Here is a 13,758-nt window from a genome sequence, read left to right on the forward strand (position 1 = left end):
CCCTTTTTTTTTTTTTTTTTTTTTTTTTTTTTTTTTTTTTTTTGTTCCATCTTTATCCAATTTAAAACCCCCTTCAAATTGATTTTTTTTTTCAAGTTTGACTTAGATTGGGTTTCACAAGCCAAAGGTTGCGGGTATCATACGGTTTTGAACAGTTCATGGGTTAAAACGGGAAAATGCAAACCGCCATCAAATCAAATTGAAAATGAATTACTTTTTTCATTGAAAACTATGTCGTTCGTCGTCCATGTCATGGTTGATATAGGTGTAGGAACATGTCATGGTTGATGAAATGGAGAGTGAATTATACTCCTCGTCTCCGTTTAGGTCACGGAGTGTTCCCGGGAACTTGGGGAAAATGGAGAACCCTAGGTTAAACTTTAAGTTGGGTTAAAAAGAGATTTGACCATTGACCCATATGAAAAACATGAGACCAGGTTGAGTGTTCGTTTACGATAGTAGAGTGAGATGGTCCAAGCTGACAGAATTAGTGTAAGGATTCATTGGATATGTTCTGCCACTTCCAAATCTTCCTCGGTACTTTTCCCCCCGACATAAAAAGGCCTTGTTCTTTCGCTAATACCAGACGGTCAACATACTATCCTATCCCCTACCGGTCCCACCCAACCTTTTTTACTTGTTTGTAAGTTGAGAATGGTCGGAAGATTAGTCTCAAGTCGACTCATTAAGAGATTGATTATGAGTTTATAAGTAAGAAATACATCTCTATTAGTGTAAAGTCTTTTGGAGAAACCAAAAATAAAATCACGAGAGCTTGTACTCAAGAGTGGACAATATCATATTATTATAGAAGTCTGTGATTCCTAACATGGTATCAGAACCATGCGTTTAACTTAGCCATGCTAATCAAATTCTCACAAAAAAGATGCTAGCTTCGAATGTGTAGTCAAAAGTGACTCGCTTGTCAAACAAATGGTGTAATTTGTTCAAGGGCTTGAGAGAAGGGGTCGAACCTTGATTAAGGAGAGTTTGTTCAATGGCTCCATAAGCCTCAGGAGAGGCTCTATGGTGTATTTTGTTCAAATGGAGGATTGTTAAGAATTGTTGGGAGAGGAGTCTCACATCGATTAAAGAGGTTGATCACGAGGTTATAAGTAAAAAAGATATCTCCATTGATACAAGTCATTTTGGAAAAGTAAAGTTAAAAACCATTAAAATTTATGCTCAAAATAAACAATATCATATTATTACAGAAATCGTGATTCTTAACGAAAGGAATGAAGATCATAAGATGAAAAAGTGTGTACGTAGAAGAAGGAATTTAAGCGTAGAATAAGGATTTGAGAGTGAGAGGTGTAGTAATGTTGGAGGACCCACTCCACATCATTTCAGCAATTAACTCATATGATGTATGAGTTAAATGAGTGGCATCAAAGAACACATACTCTTCTGGGTTCTCACATAGCTCATACTCTTTTATGTTTCCCTGACCCCTGCAGCTATTGGTTCCTCTTAATGGCCCAATGCCGCAGCATCCTCTCTTCACTTCTTTCATACCTTTGCCAAACCAAATCAAAATAAGTGACATGCAAATACAGCCCCATATGCACATGCTTCCAAATATTCACGTACCATATTTTGAAGGGTGGTCGATGATCCGATTCATAGCGGTGTGGAAATCAGCATGAGAATAAATGAATCCCTTGAGCATTTGTGCAAGCTTTTCAAGAGCTTTGGGAAGCTTTTCATTGTGTGAAATGGAAAATTGCTTTAGTTGTTCCACCCAACCAACTTCACCATGGTATGTAGCTGCTTCTTGCATTTGTGGTAACCTTTCCAATGGCCCTACATTTAGCATGGAAAATTTCCTTCCTCCTATCTGGTAGATTTAGCTCAACCTGAGTATAGTTCGACTAACATGTTAAAATATACAAGACCCATTGATTTTTTATTTACTTGGATGAAATTGGTCATGTTTCCAATCACTGAATCAACATATTGTTTAGTTGTGTAGGATTGGTAAACTTCGGAGTGTGGATCAAAGGCACCATAGTCATTGCTTCCAAAGGCGATTAAGTACACAGCTCTCAACAATAATTTTCTCGTTTATGAAGTTCCGAGGTTCTTTCTTAGTGTTCTTTTCATTTCTCTAAAATGGTTAACTTGAACTCTAAAGAGTATCACCTGAAAAATGACACAAACGTTAAATGGATAAGTTTGATTATATGAATATAAGTTCTAATGGGTTTGCTTTGGGCTTCCCCAAAAGGCGTTATACCAATAGAAATGTATTCCTCGCTCTCAACAATCCTCAACACTCGAGAGAAAGAAATCTTACCGATTCTGAAAAAGTTTTGTCGAGAGCTCGTGCTCCTCCAGATGCGAAATTTATTCCCTTCACAAAATCCTTAATGCCGGGATAAAGATAGGGAAGAATCAAGGGTAAGCCTGCATATTCAGCTGCATGCAACAAAAATAACTGAAATAACTAAAATAACTAAAATAACAACAACAAAATTTTTAATCAATGAGTGAAAACTGTAATTAAAAGAAATGGTGGAGAAAACATGCATAAATTTAGTTACCAATAAAATCAGGAATCTCTCTGCCATCACAAAATCTTCCGGTGGGGAACTTAAAGAAGGTTTGGCCATATGGTTGGAAATTTACGACGGCGGTGGTATTGATGTAGTTGTTATTACCAACGTCATAAAGGGAATCACCAAAGATGAACAAGGGTCGAAGCTCTTACTTTGGCAATGGCTTGCAACTGTGTGGGGACAGGTAGCTCATTGCCAAAATGGCTAAAAATACACACGAAACCAGCTTTGATTTAGCCATTTACTTTAAGATGTTATGTTTTTATTGAAATGAGAAGAAATGCTTATATATGATTTGAGTTTTGAAAATGCAATTTTTAACCTGCTAACAAATTGTTTGGTCTTAACAAAACTTTGTCCAAGTGAAAAGTCATGATTCAAACTTCCTAATAATGGATTAGGTTGGATGAGATTTTAATTTCTTCGGGATTGTTACGACTGTAGTTTCATATTTCTACTTGTTTTTTCTTTTTAAATTGTCAAACTTCAAATTTTTGAAATTTCAAAATGCCGAGAGAAAACTGGGGATTTTCATATAATAAGGTAGTCGAAATCATAACAATGAAATCTCGAAACACACCGCCACAACAATCAAATAGAAAGATTACGATGAACTGCAATCTATTTATGATTTTTTATTTATTTTTAGGAGGTAACAAAAAATAATGTTAAGATAAGTTTATAATTATTTTCTCTCCGTTTTTCTTTATTAAACATTTTGAATTATTTATCAAATTTAAAAAATTAAAAAACAAAATGCTTATAAAAAGAAAAGAAGAAAACGAAAAATTTGATTGTTGGTGAGGTGGGAATGTTGAAGACCAGGTCAACGATTCAGAATCGCCGGCGGCCAATTAGTCTTGTCAGATTTCAGCAGCTGGTCAAACTTATCGGCTTTGACTAAATTTCTTTATTATTATTATTATTATTATTTTTGGCAAAGCTTTCACCAAATTCCATGCATCCATTATTACACCTTTTTCGTTCTCAGTACAACCACCGACACGCTACATTACACGTACAGAAAAATGATGGAAAACTCGTACTTTTCTTGAAAATTTTCAAAGCCATGCAACTTTATGGGTCGAAAAATAAAAGTTGTGTTTCTTACGTCTCAAAGTTCATGTATGTAATTTATGAACTAACATTTAATTTTTGGAACAAGACAAGTATATGAATCATATTGTACCAAGTTTCAATGCCAATCGAAATATTTGTAGTGATAAGAGTCTTCCTTAGTCGAAAATTGCTAAGGGAGAATCTAATGTTTTTAACACAACCAATCAATTATGTTGCAATAATTTACAAACCACGCTGGAACAAAAAGTTGGCTATTTCAACATAATTTTGTTCTTTTGTGTCTCGGGTTCATAATTATACAACTTTTTTTTTATATGGTTTGAAAGAGGCCGTATGAAAATATTGTAAAGTGAAAAGGTTCTTATAGAGAATTATTTAAAACACGTTTTGGATAGGCCAACAAATTATGTTTGACAAAATAATAATAAAAGAATTAAACAATTATAATCAAGACGAGAATAGATATGGGTATGGAGACATCTTAATAAAATCTTAGAGACTCATTATCATCAAATGGGTCTTATAAATTTAATTCATATTTAATATATCATCAATTTGATATCTTTGTTCAATTGTTCATTACTTGCCTAGTGAGTATTAATCCCTAAATTTTTAAATTTATATCGGTAATCTAGCATTTTTTGGGGATCAGAAAGAGAAAGGGTAAGACAACTCTCCTCTTTCAGTCTTTCCTGCCTTGAAGAACCAGATTTTTCGGATAGAAAGGGAATGAGGGTCAAACGAAGAAAGCAGCCTGGTCTTGACTCTGATTTGTGGTATTCATTCTCGTTCGGCTCTTGGGTCACACAAAAAAAAGGAAAATAAAATGATATATGTTCATGTATATATGAGATCTTGTATAGATGTATTTTAGTTGAAAGAATCAAGCTGAAACATTTACAAATTCAAACAATATTGTTCTAATTCAGCCCTAAGAAACAAAGTGAACATTGTTTTAATTATTTTTATATTGACATATAATATCAAAATTATTACTCATCATGACTTTGAAGAGTAAATTGAAAAGTGATTTTAATAGATTAAAAGATAACTAAATTTTCCAAACAACCAAACAGATTAAGATTCATTCACTATTAAAAAAAATAAAATAAAGAAAAGCAATCCCAACAGGGGCCTATGTAGGTGGTAATAAATATTTTGTTTTTGTTAGAGCAGTTCCAAGATCACTAGAATTCTACATGGATATTGGATCTCTAGACCTCTAAAGTTGTACAATAAAATTGGATAGCCGAGACGATTTTCCTTTTAGGTTTCGGGTGCTATGGCTTAGCTATCATGAAAGCTTCACTGCAGACAGCTTCCTCAGCTTCCGGTCGTGATTCAGCATTGTACTTACGCTCTCAACCACTAGAACGATCTGTAAGGAAACAGGTAGTGGGCCCAGAGAATTACTGAACATATAACAAATTGGTCTAAAGATCATCTATATAAGTACTCGATTGAAACCAAAGCCATGTTCTTGACCGAAATATGTCTCTGTCCTAACAACAGCGATTGGTAGTGACTAGAAAGCAAGATAGGCACAACTTTTCGTGTATTAGGTCCAAGCAGTGATATGAATGCAAATTATATTTTAAGCAAATGGAACGTGGAGAATCCTAGCAGTGATATGAATGCAGATTATATTTTAAAAAAGAAAGACCAACCTGGAAGCAAGCATAAGCCATAGCGTTTGCAAAGTAGAAATTTGCATTGCCAGTCCCCTGCAATTTCGTGACGTCATTTAGTTAAAAAGAGATTCAAGTCTTTTTCCATGTTTCTGTTTAAATCAGGATGCAAAGAAGGCATACCCTCCATATCCAAAGATTGTGCATTACAGGGCTGAGCAGTGAAATCCCAATATACCCGCAGAACAGAAAGAATGAGAACTCCAAATCTGTATGAATAGCATTGGACATTAATTAAAAGGTGAAGATTCAAATCAGGTTGAAAATACAAGTGACCAGAACCGAATGATTACTCACCAACTAATTCGTATACAAACAATCCCATAAAACTCAAGTACAGAGCTGAGTCCCCTACCTATTGGAGTCAAAATGACAAGACAAGATTGCTTATTAAACTCGCATCATCGTGTAGTCAAGTGTATGACTACTAAAAAATCAAAAGAAAGTCATGCAACAAGACGTGAGGATACCGAAGGATAAGACTTCAACATTGCAGAAATGGAAAGAAGCATGAAAGCCAAAAACAAGGGTCGATGGCGGAGACGAACGGCCAATGGTGTTATCATAAAAAGAATATTGATATGGAAGACTATTAAATAAAAATCCCTGAAGAACTCAAACACTTCAGCGAAAAGGTACCTGAAAACAGCATTAAAAAAAATCAGTTGGAAAGTCACGTGTAAGACTTTATGTATAGGTTTCATTTTGTAACCAACTAGTATTTTGTTGGACTCACCATAGAACCCCAATATTTGGAGACAAATCTTGCACAGTGAGAATAAAGCCATATGTACTGCAGAAACCAGCCACACATTTTATAGCCGAGTTAGAAATATGGTTGAAACTCAGATAAACACTTCAAACTCATGTTACTTGCATGGTAATAAGAGTGGTTACCTTAAAAACGTGAAACCTTGATACAAAAAAATTATAAATAAATAAATCAAAAGAATAAAAAAAAAGGAACCAACTTTCTCACTGGTGGATTTAACTTCCAGGTTGTTGACCTTTTCTTTTCATATTAATGAAATGAATATACACAGTATTTTGGAAACTGACTAGCATTCAGCCAAGTGACACCTCCCCATCCTTAAAGACTAAGGAAGGGTGAAGGAGGACCTGAAATGTGCATATTCATCACTGACCTATCACAATCGCACTTGTCTACTGGGTGAAGTAGGCATATGTTCATTTTGGTATGAGAAATGCGAAGTGTCAACGGGTACATTAATAAATATATGGCAGAAAGTTTAAATAAAAAATCCATACCTTCTAAACATCTCCCAGAGTCCACCAAATTGTTTAAGAGATACGCCACAGAGAAGCAGCAGATACACAGAAAATAAAGAAACCCATAATAAGAAATACATGACTGGTCTCAATGAGAAACCATTTGGTACTTCAGACTGATTGATCACTTCCTCCTGCTGGCTACAGCTATCACGTGAAGGTCCCACAACAACTCTACTACTACTCCTTTGCAAGAACAATTTCCTAGGAGGAGCATCTAAGCCATTACCTAGTAGAAGGACTACCTGGGGGGAAGAAGGAGAACATAGCAACTATATTAGAAGAATCCATGAGCAAGCAAATTATATATTGTCTTACAAACACCCAAGACAGAACAATCATACCGGAATTATAAGAATTATAGGATAAAGAGATAGATGAGTCGCCACCACAAATCCAAAAGCAGCCAATGGAACTTGTCCTGTACTACATTAGATGCATCTTATGAAATGAATGGTTCAAAATAACCAAAAAGAAAATCATAACAAAAATAAATGTATATTTTCAGTAACAAAAACATGCAATCAGTGTAATGGTGGTATGTAAAATGTCAATTTGCTGGTGCTTCAATATGAACAGTTGAACCTTTGAAGTTTTGGGGAAATTCACGTGTATGACTCTTGTCTATAAATTATGCTTTTTCAGAAGGCGGAAGAAAAAAGATTGTCATTACAAAGCAAAGATTGCTAATTTCTTGCCTTTAGATGCTCCATAGAGCGTAAGCACAATGGCTAGATTTTCGATTGGAGATGTGGACAAACCCACACATGCAACAATTGTGAAAGGATTCCACAGGTACACAAGAGAAGCAATATCTCCGGCTGGGAAGAACTCTGCTAACATTAAACAAATAATGACATTACTCATAAGCCAATAAAAGAAAGGAATGTAGCATTCAACAAGTTGAAATCCAACTCGAAAGGCAGTTCTCATTTGAATGACAATGACATACAACTATAAAACAATCCAGATCTATAACGAAGTCATCCAGAAAACAGAGCTTTCCCCTTCGTAATTTTATATTCATCAATGAAATTTCTGTTTCCTTAAAAAATATTATTATTACTACAGCAACCAAAAAGACCATGTTTTCATGTGTTTCTCCCAATTTCTCCCTTTGTAAGTGTGAAATATCAATTTCTATGGAATAATATAATTGTCAATTCTCATTTACTTACAATAGTTATAAGGGACATTTTTTAAGGAAAAAAGGTCTAATACGTAAAAGGGAAAAAACTTATACAAATAATTAAAATATAATTATAGCCAATAAATTTAACAATGAAAAACATCACAAACATAAACCAACAGTAAGAATTGAATATCCGTATTGCTATATCAACCTAATAAGTGATTTCCAAGTCCTCACTTCCCAGCTCCATCATTTAGAAAGAATCTACAGTAATCATATAGGTCAAGACAAATATAACTAGATAGTGAAACTGCAATTTTGCGCTTCTCTTATGTAGAAAGGATTTCAATTCTGAAGACCACTAACCACATCCATTCAAATTGACATAGTTGTCTGAACGTACGAGTTATATTTGAACTCAATTGGGCATTGAACATTATATCATCTTCTATACAAGGTTTAATACATCTCAGATCAGCACCATGCTGAGTAACTGATTTCTGTATCATGCTTCAACAGTTCAAAGGAAACCTATATCCAAAGGCATTAGATTGCATCTTAAACTTATTTCATTTATTCAGAAAATACCTGTTCTTTAAAAAGATTATAGAACAAGAATAGATGAAAGTCTGAGGGCCAACATCTTATTCAGTTTCAGGGGAGTTTTCATTTCAAGCAAATAATGGCTTTCTGTGATATTTGTATAATCAGAAACAAGTTTCAAACGAAAGGAGTACAGAGAATGCAACAGAAATTTACAAAGTGAAGCAGAGGAAAAATCAATACAAATTACTTTAGCATAAGAACCCAACCTTATAAGAGAAATGCAAGATGACAATTAATTGTGGTTATAATTTTCGTGAAGTAATTTTTTAAATACTATAAGCTATATATAGGTTATACTATGGTTATCGCGATATATTGTTCATGGATAAAGAGTCAACAATCATCTTTAAGATGTTCATGGAATCCTAAAGTTTGAAAAATATATTCCAAATATAAATCCTAGAAGTTAATTTTAAAATTTATAGCATAGCATTTAGATCCCTGACGTTACACAGGAAAATGTCAAGGAAACTTCACTGTATTTTTTAATTAAAATGTCCTAACTTGTGGGATAAATGATCATATCTGATCTCTCCTTTCCGTCACTAATGATTGTATGCAGTTCAGTCATAACTAGAATAAAGATCGGCATTCATTTACAGTTCATCATATGCATAATTTTCAATCACATGTCAAGTACCTGAGTTTTTTGATAGGTTAACCTTCAGCAATCTCAAATTCTGATAATATGCCCTCTGAAGATTCTGACCGACTGCACGAATAAGCAATGCACTCAGAACATCTGCAACCACAAAAGCAAAACTATGCAACAATACATTTATATTAACAGCCTGGATAAATAACAGAACTATCATTAATGAATGAAAATCTTAGGCCTTGAAGAAATCACAAATAATTTAAGTACAAAAAGTGCACAACAGAAATGTTAAAAGAAATTGGACTTCACTGAAACCCATTCACTTTCAAACCATTGATAACAACCTTAAAAGTGCATAAATCAATCTTAGTGGCGAACAAAAAAAAAGAAGCAAAATTCACCTGCATAAAAGATGGTCTGGTTGCCCTTCAATTCTGCATCACCAAAATACAACTATTATTGAATGTCAGAAAACACACCAAACTTAGGCATTATATTCCGAGCACTTGCAAAGCTCAGGATCCTAGTAATTCAGAAATTCTGAAGTTACCAAATTCATTTTCACGGGCTTCAAACTCTTCAATTTAAGTATGCAATAAGAAAAACGATGGAAGAAACGAAACACTAATCAGCTTCAGGTTCTTAGCCATTATAAACACAAAACACAGACACCTGTTAAACCAACAAGGAAAAAAAAAAGCCTCTATTGAAGTACAATGTTACATTTCTTTTGGAGGTTGGTTTCTACCTTTTGACAGTCAGTGGCCCTAGAAGAGACAATAACAGAGGAGAGCCATGGTACATAGAACCTGCTCAGAAAAATAACCAAATTCTCAAAATTATAAGATAGCCATCTACAATCAGCCAGCTTCAAAAGCAACATTTGAATTGATAACAAATGGAAAACAAGGAAACCTGCATAAGGAGACATTGACGACTGCTTTAACCAATAGCCCTCAGCTACTGCAAGACATTTAACAACCAACAAGATATTATGAGCATAAACTAAGCTAGAAACCAATCATAGCTAGAATCTCAAAAGAAAAGAGAGTAAAATACGTCGATGAATGCTGGTTAGAGGTGTGGAGACTTCGGGACGAGAAGACAGATTCAGATTGGGAAAATATATCATAACAATCCTAAAAATCACTGACAATACCATCCATATCCAAAAGTTTCCCTTCCTTTTCTTCTCCACCTCTTCGAATTGTTCCTTCGCCGCCATTTCCAACTCTTCCGTTCTCCTTCTTCAACAAGTTACTGAAATGGAGGATTCCTTCTTCAAGCTTCGGCACGGTTTTTCGAGAACCAAAGGTTTTGGGCGGTCGCAGATCGGGGGCTTCAGCTACCGGCTACCGGCTGCCTGCTGCAGATGGTATCCATTTTTAATTGGGCTCGGCTGGCGAGGCCCAATGACTCGTTCTAAAAATATTTGGGCCAATCGTTATGGGCCCAAATTGCATTGGATGAGGGCTATTTGGGAATTTAAGATGTAAATAATGGTTTATTTTTCCCTTACATTGTTTTATTTTCCCTTCTTAGAATCAATATCGGCTGTTGGAATATGGAAACTCATTGTTTTTATTTTTTTTTTGTAATCACGATAAATAATAATTTCTTTATTTCTTCATCGTGAGATATAGACTTAGGTACTGCGATTTGAGATATGAAAGCTGAGAATTCATGTGTGATTCAAAATCAAACAAGGCATGTACTCAAATAGGGTTTGATAAGAGAATAAAACATGACTCGGCTTACCAAATAGTACTTATACTCAATTGTTTCCATCTACATCGTTGCTTCTATTAGCCAAATCACTCTTTTCGGATTTATACCTTTTTTTCTTACTTTATTTACCGAAACGTTCGCCTTTAACACTATCTTCTCAAATATCATGTGTTTCAATTGGCATCTTTTTCGAATATTCATCATAAAAGATCTATTCCAATTTAATAACATTCATCTACACGTTTATAAATCTAAAATCGAATCAATTTCTCCATATATTTTCTTCCTTTTATTGTTTTGATGTTTGTTAAATAAGTAGCTTTCATTTTCATTTTCATTACCAGTTTTAATCACCGAGAGAAGAAAAATTTGTGTTTATTTATTTATCGTTAATATTTTATTTCGACATGATTGTGTTTTATGAAAAAGGAGGAAGATTATCTATGAATATGATAAAATATATATATATCTTTAAAAACAAAAAACAAACAGCAAAAAGAATGTGGGAAGAGTAGCTAGAGACACTATTGAAGAACAAGAAAAAGGGAAAGTGTCAAGTGGAAGGGAGAGCGAAAAATGGTGAAGTTTATTTAGTCAACTATACTAGAGCGTATTCGGTTGCATGTTTTTGAAAATCGGGATCTAAATTTGGTAAAAGAATCCTATTCTTTAAAGCTACATTAATGTTATCGTGATGTGTTTCTATTAGAGACACATCCAGATAGCGTGTTTCGAATCAAACAAATATTGTTCAAATTAGTAAACAATTTCTTGTATCGATTCTATTTTTTTCGGATTCTTGTGCATGTAGCCAGATCACTCTCCTTGGGAGTATCACCTCAACTACAACGTCTTTCTCAACTTTACTACTCTAATACCCATTTAAACGGTCTCTTTTAATTAGTGTCCAAACTTTAACATGTTTGCCAAAAATCTCATCTTCAATAATCTCTTCCATTTTAATAACATCCATGTTCGACATGTTTACTTGTTCTTATGTAAGAACTTATACCAACATAAAACCCTAGCTACACTAACATATTCCACGAGCACAACTATTACACACCTCATCTAAAGAAACAACACTTATGGAAGAAACTAAAGAGTAACTCAATTTATATTGATAGTTCCATGTTCATCTATCAACCATGCACCTTTCTCCTCCTCCCCGAACACTATACAAAATGACACAAACCCAATTTGCTTACCTAAAACCCGAGAGAGAAAAAAAAAACTGTAGCAAACTTCCTAAATCCATCCGTCTTTCATTGATGGGCTTCTTCACATCACACTTCCAAATCGCTTTCAACCATTGAATTCAAACGTCCATTTCTGTCGTCATCATTCTCAAATGTCTCATTTTGTTCGACATCCTCACCATTTTCAATCTCCAACGGACCGGTTCTAGTCAACTCCTGAGCCCTCTCGGCCTGTTCTTCCCAATTGGTCCGAGCCAGCGCCATGAGCATCGCCATAGCACATGAGGCCTGCGCCGCCAGCAGCCCAATCCACAGTCCTTTGAAGTCCCACCCGCCGTAGAAGCTCAACCATATTGCAATCGGCATTCCCACCATGTAAAAACACACCAAATTTATATTCGCTCCCAATGTTGGCCTCGCTGTCCCTCTCAAAACCCCGCAGGTTGTCGTCTGTGGGCAGTTCCCCAGCTCGCAAAGTCCGATGATTGGGAGGACTAGCGATGTCAATTCTATGATTTCTGTGTCATTTGTGAACATTGTGGCCCACACTTTTCGAACTTTGAAAGCGAACACCAATGCTGAAAGGCCAAAGAAGAAGCTGAAACAGAGCCCAACAATGGCGGCTAATTTGGCTCTGTTTGGTTGGTTTGCTCCCAATTCTTTTCCAACTCTTGTTGAAACTCCAACGCTTAGTGACGATGGGAAAATGTAGATTAAAGCTGTGGTTTGAATCAAAATCCCCATGGAAGCCACTGTTGATTGAGGATTCATCATAAACCCACTTAGCATAACCATGATTTCGTACCACCACCATTCCAAACAAACCGAAATACAGCTTGGAATTGCTAACCTAAGAAGCGACTTCCACTCCTTCAAACACTCCGACGAGAATCCCGGCCAGGAATTCTTGTACACGCCGAAGACGAGGATGAAAATAATCACGGATCCGACGAGGTTGAAGTTCGTCCACACAGCTCCCAAAGCGACGCCGTGAATTCCCAAATCCAAAACAGAGACGAGAAGGTAATTAATTGGAACGTGTAAAAGAACTGACAATGCAACGCAGTAAGTGAGAGGGAGGTTAATTGATTGACAACGAAGGTAAATTCGTAAAGGGTGAAGAAAAGACAGAGCAATTAAATCAGGGATAGAACAGAGGATGAAGGACTGAGCTTCATTGGCAATATCATCCTCTTGTCCACAAAAGATCAGAATTTTCTTCATATTGAGCCACGAAAACGAAATGGGTATTGAAGAAAGGAGAAGAAGAATGACTGTTCTTTGAAGGGCAAGGCCCAAGAGTTTGAATCTTTTAGCCCCAAAAGCTTGGCCGCAGATGGGCTCCATGCCACTGGCCAATCCAGACAGAACAGAGTAGCCAGTGATATTAGCAAACCCAATTGCCAGCGAACCGCCGGCCAAGGACAAATCACCCAACTGGCCGAGGAACAACATGGAAATCATAGAACGAGAGTACATAAAAAATCCGACAAAAATCATCGGAAGAGCGACGTGGGCTATAGATTTGCACTCCGAGAGAACAAGACAGAGAAATGGATATTTGTCTGCTACTGTTGTTGAAATTGTTGGGTTTTCGGAGATCAGAGGAGCTGTAAGTGAATGATTAGTTGTCGGACTATTTGGTTGGTCGGAAAGTAGAGGAACAGAAGAAGCAGACATTGTCGGAAGCAAGTTTTTTGAAGGGGGGTTATGAAATTGGACACCCAGAAAGAAACAGAGGGATTTCTACGAAAGACCAAATCTGAAATGGGTAGCTGTGAAGAAGTTATTAGGGTTATGGCCGTATTTATAGCCTACAAAATTCCACTTTAATTTATCAATCAACCCATTAATGACCATTAAAACAAGGTTAAAA

The 13,758-nt window shown here is 35.7% G+C and overlaps 2 protein-coding genes and 1 pseudogene across 2 annotated transcripts; all 3 read right to left on the reverse strand.

Moving 5' to 3' along the window:
• Positions 1–1,137: 1,137 nt before the first annotated feature.
• Positions 1,138–2,802, reverse strand: LOC111491259 (annotated as a pseudogene).
• Positions 2,803–4,656: 1,854 nt separating this feature from the next.
• LOC111491427 (phosphatidylinositol glycan anchor biosynthesis class U protein-like) lies at positions 4,657–10,299 on the reverse strand. The gene is made up of 14 exons (XM_023140339.1): positions 10,015–10,299; positions 9,871–9,918; positions 9,704–9,764; positions 9,357–9,389; positions 8,998–9,119; positions 7,318–7,452; positions 6,964–7,040; positions 6,599–6,864; positions 6,066–6,122; positions 5,800–5,968; positions 5,627–5,684; positions 5,453–5,538; positions 5,309–5,365; positions 4,657–5,019 (listed from the first exon to the last, which is right to left on the reverse strand). The coding sequence occupies exons 1-14, from the start codon at positions 10,178–10,180 to the stop codon at positions 4,936–4,938; spliced, it is 1,419 nt and encodes a 472-aa protein (XP_022996107.1). The 5' UTR covers positions 10,181–10,299; the 3' UTR covers positions 4,657–4,935.
• A 1,557-nt stretch (positions 10,300–11,856) lies between these two features.
• Positions 11,857–13,641, reverse strand: LOC111491221 (protein DETOXIFICATION 49-like). Its single transcript, XM_023140022.1, has one exon. The coding sequence runs from the start codon at positions 13,560–13,562 to the stop codon at positions 11,970–11,972; it is 1,593 nt and encodes a 530-aa protein (XP_022995790.1). The 5' UTR covers positions 13,563–13,641; the 3' UTR covers positions 11,857–11,969.
• Between the last annotated feature and the right edge of the window lie 117 nt (positions 13,642–13,758).

This window comes from Cucurbita maxima, unplaced genomic scaffold (genome assembly GCF_002738345.1).
Source record: "Cucurbita maxima cultivar Rimu unplaced genomic scaffold, Cmax_1.0 Cma_Scf00016, whole genome shotgun sequence".
NCBI classification, from domain to species: Eukaryota; Viridiplantae; Streptophyta; class Magnoliopsida; order Cucurbitales; family Cucurbitaceae; genus Cucurbita; species Cucurbita maxima.

Bases quoted from the DNA above. Each gene is read 5' to 3' on its own strand.
- LOC111491427 (XM_023140339.1), bottom strand. From the start codon at position 10,180: ATGGCGGCGAAGGAACAATTCGAAGAGGTGGAGAAGAAAAGGAAGGGA. The intron at 9,120-9,356 runs GTGAATTTTGCT...ATTGTTGCATAG, and splicing joins CCAGACCATCTTTTATGCAG to TTTTGCTTTTGTGGTTGCAG. The intron at 5,685-5,799 runs GTATCCTCACGT...TGACTCCAATAG, and splicing joins TGTTGAAGTCTTATCCTTCG to GTAGGGGACTCAGCTCTGTA.
- LOC111491221 (XM_023140022.1), bottom strand. From the start codon at position 13,562: ATGTCTGCTTCTTCTGTTCCTCTACTTTCCGACCAACCAAATAGTCCG.